The following is a 15,425-nucleotide window of genomic DNA, read 5'->3' as shown; positions in this document are numbered from 1 at the left end:
ACAAAATAAAGCATACTAAAATTAAAAAATAAGCATATCTTACTAGTTATGAGCTACTCCAAATGGCACTTTATTTCCTTGCTCCTTCCCCATTCTGTAGATATTTGCCATGATGTACAATGAGTAATTTTAGGCCTCCACTAAGAACCAATACCTTATAACCCTATCACAAGCTTTATAACTTGTTCTCTTAATTTATTACAATAGCATTATTTGTATCTAATAAGGTTGTGCCAGATATAATAGAGCTATAATATCAAGCTATAATAAGACCAGTTTATATTATAGTGCTTTCAGCCCACATAGGTACCTATTATGTTGAAAAAAGTCCTGATGCTCTTCTCACATTCTCTAGTGTAAATCAAAAGTATCTCCACTATAATTAACAGAGTTATGCTACCATAAGCTTGATGTAAGGTCCGAATCCGGTCTGTGTTGTATTGTGATCTATCATTTGCTTCTAGCTATTTAAGGAACCTCTTAGCTATGCCTTACTCTTGGAAAACATTCTGAGACATTTCTCAACCCTTATGGATAGGTGAACAGATTTCATAAGTTTCACATCGTGTTTCTAAGAACAGTTTACAGACTAGGCAATAAGACATTCCTAATAATTTTGAATAATTTTGAATTGCTCCAATGTCATGGAAATAAATTATTTCTTTGCTTAGCACATAGCTCTTTCCCTGGTCCCCAGTCTGGAAGGACTCCTCTACTTAAGACTTACATGAGGTACCATTTAGGGCCCATCTGCATAGATGTAAGCAAGTGGAGGCAGAGAGTTTGTATTTATAAAATCAAAGATCTGCTAGATGCAGCAGGAATTACTCTGCTGCTCATTTCCATAAAAAATATATAAAGATCCTGTCAAGTATTTAGCTGCAGGTATAGAGAAATTATTTAACTACACTGGGAAAGTAATTGTTTGACACAGATCAAATGGCCTCTGGTGACTTCTGTCATCTTAACTGTACATGGTATTATAGCCTCTTTCATAGTTACCTATATGGAAATAGCAGGGAATACCATGGTGCGTTTGAATGTTTCTTATTACTAGTATATTTTCTAAATTTCTATTTTTGCATTTTAACATATAGCTCCATCAGCCCTCCCAGACGCAAGTGGGACAAGCAGCCTCACAATCCAATCTTCTGCATTTGGCTCACAGTCAAGCATCTATGTCTCAAAGCCCAGTACGTCAGGCTTCCTCTTCTTCTTCCTCATCCTCCTCCTCTTCAGCTTTGAGTGTTGGCCAGTTAGTCAGCAGTAAGTATTGGTCCCTAGCTCTAGCTCTGTTTCTCCTCTCTGTTTCTCTCTGCCATTTGTTTATCTGCCTGATCTACTTTTTTCTCCTTTTGCTTAATGGGCAGTATATTGCTAATATACTGAAGTAATCCTTGTCAGTGAGAACTGCTGAGTGTTGTGATGATGAATAAGACTGGGAGTAAACATGCCACAAGAAATTGCAAACAGTACTAAAAGTGGTCATAAACATGGTAGGAGCCCTTGATTGATTGTCCTAGTAGTGGACTTAGTGTAGTGGCAGTCTATCCGCATTCTTAAAATGAAATGGTAGTTCATATCATTTGGGGGAAAAATCAGCTAATCATATAATGTAATGAACTATATTACTTAGAACTTAATTGGTAGCATGTTCAATTTGTTGTCCAGGCTGTTTGTTTTTATTGTTGTTGTTGCTTGTTCGTTGTTGTCAGCATCACCATCATAGCATGTTGAGGCCAATTTGCATCAGGACTCCATTATGCAAGGTGGTATGCATACATTAAGTAAGGGACGGTCCATGTCCAGAAAAGCTTACAGTGTAAGCTGAAAAGAAATACAAAGGGTAAAAGAGGAAAGAGAGACACAAGTATGTGACGTGACTGTCTTCAATATTATAAACCAAGTCAGTTTCTGAGCCAGAACTATAACTCAGCTTACCCAATGCTCAGTCCTCAGTCCTTTTCCACTGGAACACGCACTTCACCTAATGCCAAGTATTGATCTGGTAATATTTGTACATATATGAGAGAAGCATAACAGGCTGAAATAAAACGCAAAAATCACTAAGGATCTGCCTCTCTGCAAGGGACTGTACACCGTAAATCTTAGTCAGATGGATTCCACTTACTTATGGACAATTACATGGACAATTGTTTCTTGACCTTCAAGATACCTATTCTCATATTCCAATCATACATTTCCACTGGAAATACCTCTGATTTTTGGTGGCTCAGGTCCATTACCACAATGAGACCTTCCATGTGGCCTCTCAGCAGCCCTGAGAAATTGAATCTTCACCAAGGTACTCTCAGTAGTGGCCATGCACCTCAGACAGCAAGGGGTCCATCCCTACTTAGACGATTGGCTGGTAAATATGGTACCTCAGCAAATATCACCTCACTGCTGCTGATGCTTACCCTAGGCCTGTGGCTGAATACTTGAAACAAATTGTTGCACAAAACCTGGAATTCTTAGGACCCACTTTGGACTCTGTAGCTATGATTACACTTCCATGAAACTTCCAAGAACAATGCTAATCATACCTTGATCACCTGCTCAAGCTTACAAATGCCAAAAATGGAAATGTGGTGGTGAAGCCACTTTAAGGGAATCTCACAGTACTCCTCTCATGCACACCATAGACAGAAATAGACCATGACATCCAGAGCTTACCTACCACAGGATTTACTCATCTTGATACTCAACTATCACCCCACTATGACTGCCAGGACTTACATCTCCATTCTTGGCCATGTAACTGCCTGAGCCTTTATGATGCTATGTCAAACTTCACTTCAGATGCATGCAATCCTGGGTACAACAGTCCACTCTCTAGGGAAATATTTGCTAAGTACAACAGTGATGATGCCCCTGGTAATTCAGTCTGTGCTGGGGTGGTGGAAGGTTTCATTCATTGTGTACAAGGGTTACAGTTCCTCCCTTCATCAATGGCAATCATGATTGATGCCTCCTTGGTAGAATGAATAATATGTGCCAAATGACCTCAAGGAGCAGGGTGTCCAGATGTTACAGAAGACAAAAGTTCAGCAAAAGCAAAATAGGAAGCATGTCAAGTCATCCTACACTGCCCTTAGAGAATGTCAAGGGCAGATTATGATAGACAACTATGTTCTGCACCAACAAACAGCATGAGATTCTCCACCCCATGCAGGAAGTTTGTTTGTCTATGGCAGTAGTACTTTTGCCATTAAATATACCTGTAAGCAAAATAACATTCCTGGCCTATGGGACAGTAAAATAGATTGTATCAAGCAGATTCATGTCCACACACCACTAGTGAGAAGTCAAGAACTTTGTTCTCTCATCAATATTTACAGGCTGGAGCCATCTGGAGACTGACCTATGTATGTTGTATGTCAACAGGAAGTGTCTGCTCTTCTGTTCCAGAGCAGGTCTTTGTCCTGAATCCCTATATGATGCCTTCCTTCTTGCATGATCAGGAATTCTTCTGGACACTTTCAGTTCACTCCTCTGATTCTGGGGGCTCTACCAAGTGACACAGAACACCGCTAAGATGATCATGCTATGCTCATGTATGGCCAACGCAATTTTGGAACCAAACCGTCTGCAGATATCACTGACATCATTCATCTATGCTTCATCCAGATCTGCACTGCCGACATCTTACAGCCTGGATGCTGGATGACTTAAGGAAATAGAACATGCTCTGCCTTTATCAGACCTCCCAATTCAAAGAAGAAAAGAATCAGTTAGACTTGCTTATCTGGCTAAGTAGTCCAGATTCTCAAGATGATGCCAGGAGTGAAAAGTCCATCAGTGATTGCAATTGTACTGAAATATCTGCTATATCTTAAACACGTGGACTTATCCAGCACCTTGTTCAAAGCTTCCTAACTACTGTCAGATCCAAAATACTAGATTATGCCAAAATAGAGTTGCTTGTACAATTCTAATTCAAATCCCACTTACATATTTGCATTGTGATTCAGGCTCCAATTACAAGATCCTATACATTTTTTTTCTGTGAGATCCCAGCCTTATTCAGTAGCTCTGAATGGATCTGCTCTGAGGATGAATCCGGACTATGTAGTAACACAAATTGTTGTCTCCAGAAACCTCCGCCTCATTGTTACAGAAATTGGGAAGTGATCAGTGAGCGAGCAGGGAATCACAGGAGAAGGAAGAATTATCTCATGATTTAAGGCAGTTAAATATTGACCCCACTTCTACTATATAAGTCTAATGTGATAGCAAGCAAGTCATTTAAACCATTTTTATAGAGGGCCAGTAACGTTGTGCTCCATGTCTTCTGGACAATAAGCAATGCTATAATACCTTCTGTAAGAACAAACAGGGCAGGAAAGATAATGAGGGCCCTTATGCTGGCCTTCTTCTATAACACTATAACCTGGGGGCATACAAATAAATTAAAAGGTGAAAAATTTAAAAATATAAACAATGTCTAGTTTTGAGAAAGTTGTATTACTTTCCATTTCTCAAGGCTCTAGCCATCCTAAATTCACCACCCAGCTCTGCCTGAGGTAGGATTTGTAGTATTCCTGGTATAATAAATGAATATAAAGAAGGTAATACTTTCAGGTACCTCTGTATGAGGTAAAACTGTTACTTATGGTGACATCTATTGAGTTATCTAATTAATTACTAGGGCACAATTCTGCCACTCTTACAATGAGCAATAACTTGCTCTACAACAAAATCAACTTTAATCAGTGAAATTACTAGAAATATTGTTATTTACTTTGAACAAAGGTGGCATAATTTGATTCTTAATAACTTTTAAAAATCCTGTATCATGTTTTCTTTCTTTTTTCTTTTATTCATTTTTTTCTTTCATTCTATGAACATAGTTTCCTTGCTATGTTATATCTATTATTCCCCAATATTTCCTAAAATTGGTTAACCCTTTTAAAACTTACATCTATTTTCTCATATTCTTTTTTTTGCTGGAGATTTTTTTACAGATTTTTCACCCCTGGTATCCTGTGATACATTTTATATTTCATATTTCTTTCCTTCTCTCTCTGACTGCCTTTTTCCTATAATTTTTTTTTTATGTTACCTACTGTAGTTTCAAATCTGGCAGTTGTTAGTCCTCATTCAGGCAAAACTCCCACTCATTTATTGAACCAGGTCCTTGCTAGACCTGAGCAAGGACTGAAAGATTTATTCCTATTTTTTTCTGTCTGTTGGTATTGTACTTAGCCTTTTCTTTTATACCAGTTCTCTTCTCTACTCTGATATCTTTTTCCCTTTCCCCACTGTCATTCTTTTCTTTCTCTCTTATGCTCTCACTTACTAAAAAGAAAAATGTTAGGGGTCATCTTTTTCCTTTCCCCTCTTCCAATTCTTCCCCTCATTGCTTGACCTCTCTCTCCATTAATTTCTCTCGTTTTCTTACACCATCTCTCACTGAATCCCATTCCCTCTCTTTCTATCCACAATCTTTCTCCCTACAAGTAAGCAAACCACAGCAAAGAGTAAGTCTACACTGCAAGCTTCCATATAGCTAAAAAATACCCAAGCAAGTTTTAAACTATGGAGCTTGGCACAGCCTAATGTATTCTGCTCCAAAGCTGATTATGCTATGGTCACAATGTAGATATAACTATTTCACTCTTTCCCCACTTCTTGTGCTTCCATGCATTTGCAATTTACATTTAACACCTTTCCTCACCAAATTAACTTTATTTCCCTAATCTTGCCTGTTACCCACTCATCCGTCTTTGACAGCAGGGAAGCCACCCTTGTTAACATTCTACACACAAGGCACAGGTCCAAGAGAGCATGCACTTGCTATATGCAGCGCCACATACCACACGCACCGCACATGTAGGTGTTTCCAACACTGCTAATTTATACTGCGGGGGGTGATTTTGACACCGGTTGATCCTGGGGTAAAAAAAAAAACACACCTGAAAAAAGTGCGGTAGCGCACATGGCAGCAGTGTGTGCCACCCAAAACCGGAGCCTGGCAAGCCAGAGCCACACTCCAGCTGCCAGCCAGGCTCTCTGATACCAGATAGCCACCATTGGAGCCCCAGGATTCCAGGTAAGGCTGCTGGGGCCAGCCCAGTTGCTGGCCCCAACTTCCCCTATACTACCTCGGGCAACCTACCGCACACCAGACTACATATGCACAAGAAACAGCTTGTTCTGGGTGTTCCCCTGGGACAAGCAGGAGTGGCACATATTGTGCCACTGCACTTTGTCCCTGGGAAAAAGCATGTGTATGTTTGTCAGGACATGCCCAAAGAGTTCTTCCTTCCTGGAAGACATGCTATTTTCAGTGTAGAATGTTATATCCATTACCAAAGAGATAGAAAGATATTTGTGCTCTTCAGGACAAGTCAGAGCACACACCAAGGCCCTGCAAGACTTGTACTATGTTCCTGAAAAGCTGACACTGGAAAAAGACTTCTCAGCTATATAAGTAAGCTTTTCAAAGGACAAGGTTGGGAAAACCCTGTAAGAGCTTTAGAATTCGCTGTTTTGATACAAGATCCTTTCCTCCTTCCCAACTCTAATCCCCAGCACAAGAGTGAGAATTTGTGGCTTCTTCTTTCTCTTGTTCACTTGTAGAGAGATTTTCAGTATACCTGTCTCCCTGGAAATAGTTCATTCTTTGCTCAGCAGGAGCCAGTAGCTACCTAAAAACAATAAAGTATCAAACCTCAATGTACATTTGGTTCTTTAATCTATGTATTGCACAGACCATGACTACTCAGTGTAGCTGGCACACACCTCCTTTCCCCCAACACTGTACCTCCCTTTCCACACTGTCAACTATTTTTTTTAAATGCATTCAAATATTGAAGGAGAAATTAAGATATATTCAATATATATTGAACTCCAGCAGAGTTGCTGTCCCCAGCCTCCCCTATGGCACCTGGAGTAACCTGTCATGCACCAGAGCTCACATAGCACGAGTGTTCCCTGGGGACAAGTAGTAGCAGCACAAGGTGTGCCACTGCTACTTGTCCCTGAGGAAACAAATGTCTGCACTCATTTGGATGCACCCATCAGGTCTTCTCCTCCCCCATTCTTTGATTCCATGGTAAGTTTTGTTCTCACTTGCAAGGATGAATTCGGCCTACTTTTATAGTCCAACATCTCCGTTGTAGAAAAAGATGTAAAAAGCAAAAAGGTTCAACTGCAGTAATATGCAGCAGACTTCAACCAGAATAATGTCCAAAACAACAATCGCTTGGCTTCCTATGTCTATTTTGATTTCCTTCCCAAAAGCAATCAGTGATGCCACCAGTCCCAAGCAGTCATAAACTATGCCCATAATGTGCTGTTTAAAAATTTCAGGACTCCATTCAGTGCTCTATGAAAGGCTGATTTGTCCACAGGTCTGTGGCAATATCCCTACTCACAGCACTAGAAAGGGAAAGAAAGGTAGTAAGGGAGCCCACTGTCATTTGGATCACTCAGAGAAACTGCAAAACCATTGTAAATTATTGGGTCATTTGGCATCTGTACATTTATGAGAAGATTTTGAAAGGGCAGCTTCACACCCCACCTCCCCATTGTATCTCCTTAATAACCAATATGTTGTATAAGTCATGCATTTACCCTAAGTAGGAATATCTCATATCTTTAAAGAAAGCTGATACTTTTAGTGTGGAGCCCACTTGGAGCCCTTTCAAAAGGGCAGCAGCTGAAATGTTCTGATTGTTGTGTGTGAATGAACCAAGAATGATAGAAATGTGGCAAAACCCTCTTCAACTTTAACACTACTTTATGCTATATTTGTATGTAGGTACATTTGTTTGTACAGTTCGTTTATATGTAATTAGAGTGTAACATCTACTGCCCTTTTGAAGGTTCCCCTTTTGAAAGGACCACAGCTGTGTGCATGAGTGATTGGTGCCTCCTGAATCTGGGGGGGCACCCGCAAAAGCTGCTGATGGCAGCGGCCCTGTTCGGGGGGGCACCAGCCCTACCAACAGCATCAGTGTCGGCCATCGGGGGGGCACTGGCCCCGTCAGGTGGGGCATGTGCACCCCCATGCTCCCCCTACCAGTTGCCTATGGCTGTGTGTCCACACCCTTTGTATAAACAGTAGAGTGCTGTAAACCTGAAGAATCTCAAGCAAGTTCACACAAAATAATTACAAATATATATGTATGCATGCATGTGCCGTAAGTTGGAATACTTCATATTTTTAAAGACAAGAAAGATATGCATATGTGTATACACACAAACATACAGATTTTAGTGTGTATGTGGGTAAGTGCCCAGATATACATACATACACACACACACACGCGCGCACACACACGCGCACACACACATGCACATAAAATGCATTAAATAAATGTAATGTTAGTTGTCAAGACATGCAGCTTCCTTTGGCTTCAACAAAAGTTGAAGTGAAGTGCTCATCACTTCTCAAGATTACATAAAATATGTGTGTGTTTCCATATGTATAACATCTGTATATATATGCATACAGTAATCTAGGGACATAGCCTCATGCAATTTCAATTTTAAACTGCAAGCCTTTTGCAATTACAAAAGTGAGAGGCATAATTGTTTTGGTAAAACTTCTCTATTTCTTGTTCAAACATTCTAATCATTGTAGGCTATATCTATATACTAAAATCTCCCTCTCGTTTTGTCTCTCAGTGAGCTAAAAGACTTGTTATAGGGAGTTTCAATCCTAAGGGAATTTTTACATCAGGGTTATAAACCCCTGAAAATAAAAGCTTTGTTACGGTAATGCTGACAACTATAGCATTTACTTAACTATAGCAGCACTAGCAGGAGCCACTGTAATATAGTGCTCAGCTCTATAATGTAGTCTAGCACAGTCCTCCGACAACTACTTGCATTTACAGAAATTGATGGGTTATTGTGCTGAAAACTTTTCACCTAAGAAGTCTCAAGAATGAGGTGAAGAACAATAGAGATGTCTCGCTGGGAGAATGGCTTCACTACACAGAAGATTGAACAACACTTTGAAATCTTCCACCATCCCAGTCCCATGCTGTCTCCAGCTTGGTGAATGCTTTCATTTAGCCAGGGATCAGTAGCTTGGGAGGGAAAAAAGTTTCATTCTCCAGCTGTTGTGTCATTTCCCTTGATAAGTCCTAAATTGACCAAGTTATCCAGCACCAAAGGAGCCTTCCTGTTGTAGACATCCTTTATTATGTGCCCTTTCAGGGACAAAGGCTTCTGTGTCAGTAAACTGCTATGGAGAAAAAGGACAAATTTATTCTCACAGTATCATGAGCATTATCATCTGAGGGTCTAATGTAAAAATAAAAAATTGTGCAGTATTACCATCTGAAACATGATGGCACAAGTTGCAAATGCTCCACTTCTCGATTGCCAACCCGATAGGATGCAGAATGAAAACCGTGAAAGGTTGTTTCACCCAAAAGCATGTTTTAGGAACTGATTATAACACTAAGATGTTTCAAAGAGAAATATCTTGATGGTTTACTTTGGGTAGCATTTAGTTTTGTGATTTGCATTTGTTCCAGACAGTATAGAAAAGGCATCATTTCAATTAAACCATCATCCCATTTTCATTAGCTTTGTGTATTTTAAGTCCCCAAGGATATTAATATATATATCAGCCCCTTATGTGAGTCAAGGATAATAAGTGAGTATTATTTGTTGAAACTAGGCATGATTTCCAAAGGTAGAAATGAAAGTGAGGAGCCATGTGTTGACTTCCCTAATGCCAGCACCTAGAGGAAATTAGGCACTTGGCCAGTTGCGCCAGTTATGCCTTTCATGATCTCCTTCATAGCCCTGAAGTGAACTGGAACTACCTTAGTCTGTAAATAATTAGCATTTTAGCAAGGACATAAATCATAAATGATTTGTAATACAACTGAAAGTCCCTGCCTTATTTCTCAAAGTGGAGGAACCTCCTTTATACTTCAGAATAAAATACATAGTCTAAACTGCTCATATGTGATGTGAAGAATTTACACCATTGAAAAAATATTTCCACAGATCCTCAAACAGCCACCGGGGAGGTGGACGGGGTGAATCTGGAGGAAATACGAGAATTTGCCAAAGCTTTTAAAATCCGGCGCCTGTCTCTTGGTCTGACACAGACTCAAGTTGGCCAAGCTCTAAGTGCCACAGAAGGCCCAGCCTATAGCCAGTCTGCTATCTGCAGGTAACAAGTTACATAATATGCTATATTCTCCTCTCTTCATTCTTAATTTTACTTATTACTCTGATTTGGTTGGGGAGGGGAAGGGTTGGTTGTGAGTATTTTAATTATATGAACTCATTGCTTCCATGGGGGACTTAGACTAACAAATAGTGTTGGTATCTGGCAGATGAAATGTGCTTACTGTGTGCCCTTAAAGTAACTTCAGTCTTTTCAGGCTGTTTTCTTAACAAGTAGGAAACAATAAATATGTTTGTGGCATTGAGATTTAATTCAGTAGTGGAGCTGGAGCCCCTGCTGATGCTGCATAAGCACCAGCTGACCCTCTTCATACTGTGCTATTTTCTACAGATAGGGTTACTGAACAAACATTTCATGGCTGCATCCCTGCTAAGTTAAAGCCTGTATTACTGTGGTTTGCACTTCACATATAGGATGTTAATGATGATTTACCTAGGCAACACAGAAGGGGGAGAAAATTAACCTTCGTGTTATCTTACAGACTTTTTGGCATTAATCTTTTATCACCCAAGTGTTTAAAACAAGCACATCCAGAAAAATGAGTAAGATTCTACCCTACCCTCAAAAAATGCAGTCTTGACAGAGTTAAAGTAGTTAGAGGCAAATACCATGTATGCATGTATGTATGTTACACTAATCCCATGTTTATGCATGAGGTAACAAACACACTTAGGTAACAGCTTTTTCCTCTTGGGCAATGCCTTATAGTCTTCCTCCATCAGCAAAAGCCAAGAAACCAACTCTAAGCTCATTTAAGTGGATTTTGTTCTTGGTGATCCATGAAATGCTCTGTCTTTTTATCTGCTCTTTATACGTTTAATGTATTCCCCATAGAACGGAAGTGTACTTTTCCTGCAGTTTAAGACTAAGGTTATAAATAACATCAGTATGGGGTAGTGAGCTTGCAGCTCACATTTTGCTCAATGATTTTCCATAAAACCCATTGATTGTTGTTAAATACAAAAAGCTCCATAGGATTCTCTCACTTCTATAGCCTCCCCTACTGTTTTTTCTTATAAGATACCTCCCTGTAGAAAATAACCTTTATTCAGTCTATACAAGGATACTACTGCTGGGAAATTTGTTTCAAGACTTGTATATCGTTATACCAAACAACATGTGCTGAAGCATCAACACTAACAAGCAATGGCAATGATATGAATGCTATTGTCCCCTGTTGCTAGGCATTAATTTTATTTTTTTTCTCTATGGTCAATTGGTAAAGAAGACCCAAAACAAGCAGAGTTCTTAGCAATTGCCAATTTGCTGGAGCTTCACATTCCTTCTTTTTTTAAACATGCCATATTTAAAACATATAAATTGCAGTTCTCTTTGGTTTATTTCTTTTCCTCCCTCTCTTATCTTAAACCACAGTTCCAAATAAGAAAGTCAGGATGTTTTAAATTAAAATGAGGAAAGGAATTCATACTAAATTATGAAAAATCATGGAAGACACAGTTATGATTAAGTTGGATGTAACTATCCAAGGTCAGATTGTAGAGCTCCTATACTGGACACGATCTTTCTCCTTCAGTGGTCCTATTGACTACTGAGGTTCGTTAAGAACTAATTCACTACTGAACATAATGAAGCATTCCTTATCTGCTTGAAGACTATAGGGCTGTATTTTTTTTTACTTTTTTATCCCCTTTCCAAAACTCTGCAGTGACTATTCACTTATTAAATAAGTTTGCAGGCCACTTTGGAAACAACCTGTTGGAAATACTGAATTCTACTTTTCCCTTCATGGTAGCAAAAGAACAGTGAGTTCCACCAGAGAAATATACCCAACAGTTAGATGTTTTTTGGAAATTACTCTTCATAATTATTTCTTCTCAGTTATTTGCATGTGAAATAATGTATTTCCTCCTGGGATGTTTTCTGAAGTTGCCACTTGCTGAATCCAAAGCTCTCTTGTTTTGACACTGAATCAGTATCCTAAAGTCTAGATTCTGGGTCAGTACACATTAAGGCATGGGTTCAATCTGCCTTCTCTTCCAAACATCCTTCTCAAGCATATTCTGCTTAGTAATAGCAGTGGCATTTCAGCACCACGAGGCCTGGATAGCTCACTAGAGTGTCATGCTGTACTGTTTGCCTTTCAACATTGTCATTTTAATGCTTGGGGTGGAGAGGGGGGCAGTATATATTGACGTTACGGGATTTGATGAAGAATTTTAAATGTAAAGCTGAAGCATATCAACCTGATATACTGAAGAAGCAGAAACTTATACTGGAAGATTTGAAATGTGAACTCAGTTCTTATGTTTGTTTTTAGAAAGAATTAAAGCTTTGTGTGGCTGTTTCTCCAGATATTTCATAGTATTTGTAGAATCTGGTCTAGCAAAAGATTTTTTGATGGCAAAATGATATATAGAAGACCTCATTTACAGGAAATGATATCATTCTGGTACAGTTTGCAGATATCCCACAATAAACTCAGCTTGGTGCCACAGCATATTAGTGCACTATTATGCTGGGTTTCATCTGGAAGGATGAGTCTGTCTTAACACATTGTGGGGGTATTCAAGATAATTACAATATGTCCAGCTGTTTCAGCTGAACACTACAGTAGCTATGGGAGTCTTTTTTCCTACCAAGAGAAGGGACATGGTGTTAACTTGCATACGGTGAAAATTGCTTTAAAATAAAAGGAATGGAAACTGAAATTCATAGCCTGGTATCCACCACTGCTTTGTATTACTGAAGTGATGCCATTTGGACAACACAAGATCGAAGACTAAATAAAATAGTTAATCACCAGTAAGAAATCTTAAAGAGCTATTATCTCTGATGTCATTTCCTGTAATTAGGTTTGGATTTGCAGCTTTTGAGAATGACAAAAAGCTGATCTTGAAATATGAATATTGAACTGATAGTTTGTATTATGTAGCATACTGAATTCTTAGAAATTTGTCAGAGTGTTCATTTTGTGTTAGCTTGAATATATATATACCTATCTCATGGCTTTCATAATCCATTGTAAATTACCTCTGCCAGTCAATTAGTCAGGCAGGCAGGAAGTCCCACCCTGGCAGAGCATCAGTGTAAGACTCTTCTTTCTCAATTTTCCCTCAGACACACGATCCTGAGAAGCCACTTTTTCCTACCACAGGAAGCCCAAGAGAACACTATAGCTAGCAGTCTGACAGCCAAACTGAACCCTGGCCTTTTGTATCCTGCCAGGTTTGAAAAGCTGGACATCACCCCTAAAAGTGCCCAGAAGATAAAGCCGGTGCTTGAGCGGTGGATGGCTGAGGCTGAGGCCCGCCATCGAGCAGGTATGCAGAACCTTACTGAGTTTATCGGAAGTGAACCATCCAAAAAGCGCAAGAGGCGTACCTCATTCACGCCACAAGCTCTTGAGATCTTGAATGCTCACTTTGAGAAGAATACGCATCCCTCTGGGCAGGAAATGACAGAGATTGCAGAGAAACTGAACTATGATCGGGAAGTAGTTAGAGTTTGGTTCTGCAATAAGAGGCAAGCACTGAAGAACACAATTAAACGTTTAAAACAGCATGAGCCTGCAACAGCAGTCCCTATGGAGCCCTTAACAGACTCTCTGGAAGAAAACTCCTAAAATAAAACCACAAAAAAAACCACCAACAAAAATTTAACCATTTGAACTCTGTGAAAAAAAGCTTATTCATCACCCTTGTAAGTAAAAGACTGAGAAAACTACAAGATGGACAGAACAGTTTATAAATGTCCGTGGGTTTTCCTATATAAAAACAAAACAAAAAAAAATACACAGCACTTAGTGCGTGTGTGTGTCGTAGAATTAGTTCCCAAAAAAAGCCAGTTTTTTTTAAATGGACTTAAAGTAAACCAAATAACTGCTTACTTTTTTCTGTATATTATGAAAATGTGAACACGTTTTAAGGAAAAAAAAAACAAAAAGAAAAAAAAAACTTTTATCTGTTTAAAAGAGAATACAAGCCTGCCACCTGGAGGAATGATGGTAGCCTTTCAGGTATCAAGTGCTGATTCACTATGAAAACTATTAACCAAAGTCAGAAACATGGCATTGCAAACTAGATTGTTAGTCTACTCTTTTACGAGCATAAAATTGTGTTATGAATTTTTACATTTGTACTTTACAAAGAAGGGAAAAAAGGATTAATTTCTCCCATCCTTTATCACACCCCCCCCCCCCCCCGCAGGTGGGTATAACAGGTGTTAAAGCCATTCCACAGTGTTCACCTTTTTTTTCATCTACACCGTTCTGCAATCTCCAAGTGTTTGTGTGCCAAAATAACTCCTATTGATTGTGAATTGTGGGGTTCGGCATCTTTTTTTTAAGGTGTCATTCTTGATTTTCATTTCTGTTTTGATTTTTCTGACCCATTTTTGCTGCCTCCTCCCCAAACCCATACCCCTTCTCCTTACCGTGTTTAAAGATTTTTAAAAGCGAAACCTAAACACTTTCATATAGATGTGTTGAAATGCAATAGAGGACAAAGAAGGATTAGGATTGTGTCTGATGAACTGTCAACTTAGTGCACACACTGAATATTGTGCTCATTGTCGACAGCATAGCTTGCGATTTCTCTGTCCTTTGGCCATGAACCTGGAGAGGTTACCAAAACTAATTTTGTAATATAAATATAAACTGCACACTTAGTTCGATACTGCATCTTTGTTCTGGTTTTGTGTAAAGCAATTTCTCTCCAAAGTCTGCTAGCCAAAGAAATTTCTTGATGAAAACAAATGGACAGGCCAAGAAGTAATGAGGACATTTGGATCTTTATACCATTATGGACTGATTTACTGGTAGTTCTTTCATCCTGTCTGCATTATTTTTGTCCTGGTTTTGATGTTTTCCCTGTCAACTATTACTGTTGGACGGGGTGGGTGTGTGTGTGTGTGTGTGTGTGTGTGTGTGTGTGTGTGTGTGTGTGTGTGTGTGTGTGAGAGAGAGAGGGAGGGAGGGAGGGAGGGAGGGAGAAAGTGAATGAGTGTAGGTAGATAAGGGTATGAGCTTGTGTGAATGTGTACTGCCATGGCAGGCCAAACTAAGCAACCAGGATTTGGGAACAGTGCATTGGAAATCCTTTGAGAATAGGGAAGGAGGTCACCTGTGACATGTTTCATCTAAAAAGATATTTTTAAAGCAACTGATCTCCATGTCTTCATTTCTGGATGGATTTTGGCATCTTCTAAAACATTATGGTTATTGGATCAAAAAGTATGATTCTGAGAAGAGAGTTAAGTTTTTGGTTTGTGGACCTGACCTGCAAAGCTCATTTGTGGATCC

At 39.3% G+C, this 15,425-nt stretch overlaps 1 protein-coding gene across 2 annotated transcripts in view; it reads left to right on the top strand.

Annotated features, from left to right (window-relative positions):
* The window catches only part of POU6F2 (POU class 6 homeobox 2), a 348,304-nt gene extending 333,220 nt beyond the window's left edge, over positions 1 to 15,084 (top strand). For both annotated transcript variants that reach the window (XM_019483391.2, XM_059728668.1), the window contains exons 7-9: positions 1,098 to 1,266; positions 9,979 to 10,147; positions 13,244 to 15,084. In XM_019483391.2, the coding sequence (XP_019338936.1) occupies positions 1,098 to 1,266; positions 9,979 to 10,147; positions 13,244 to 13,748 (843 nt within the window). In that variant the 3' untranslated portion in view covers positions 13,749 to 15,084. The remainder of the gene's footprint in view (positions 1 to 1,097; positions 1,267 to 9,978; positions 10,148 to 13,243) is intronic.
* Positions 15,085 to 15,425: the final 341 nt, after the last annotated feature.

The sequence above is a fragment of the Alligator mississippiensis genome, chromosome 5 (assembly GCF_030867095.1).
Source record: "Alligator mississippiensis isolate rAllMis1 chromosome 5, rAllMis1, whole genome shotgun sequence".
Taxonomy (NCBI): Eukaryota; Metazoa; Chordata; order Crocodylia; family Alligatoridae; genus Alligator; species Alligator mississippiensis.
This window is presented reverse-complemented; position numbering and strand designations above follow the sequence as displayed.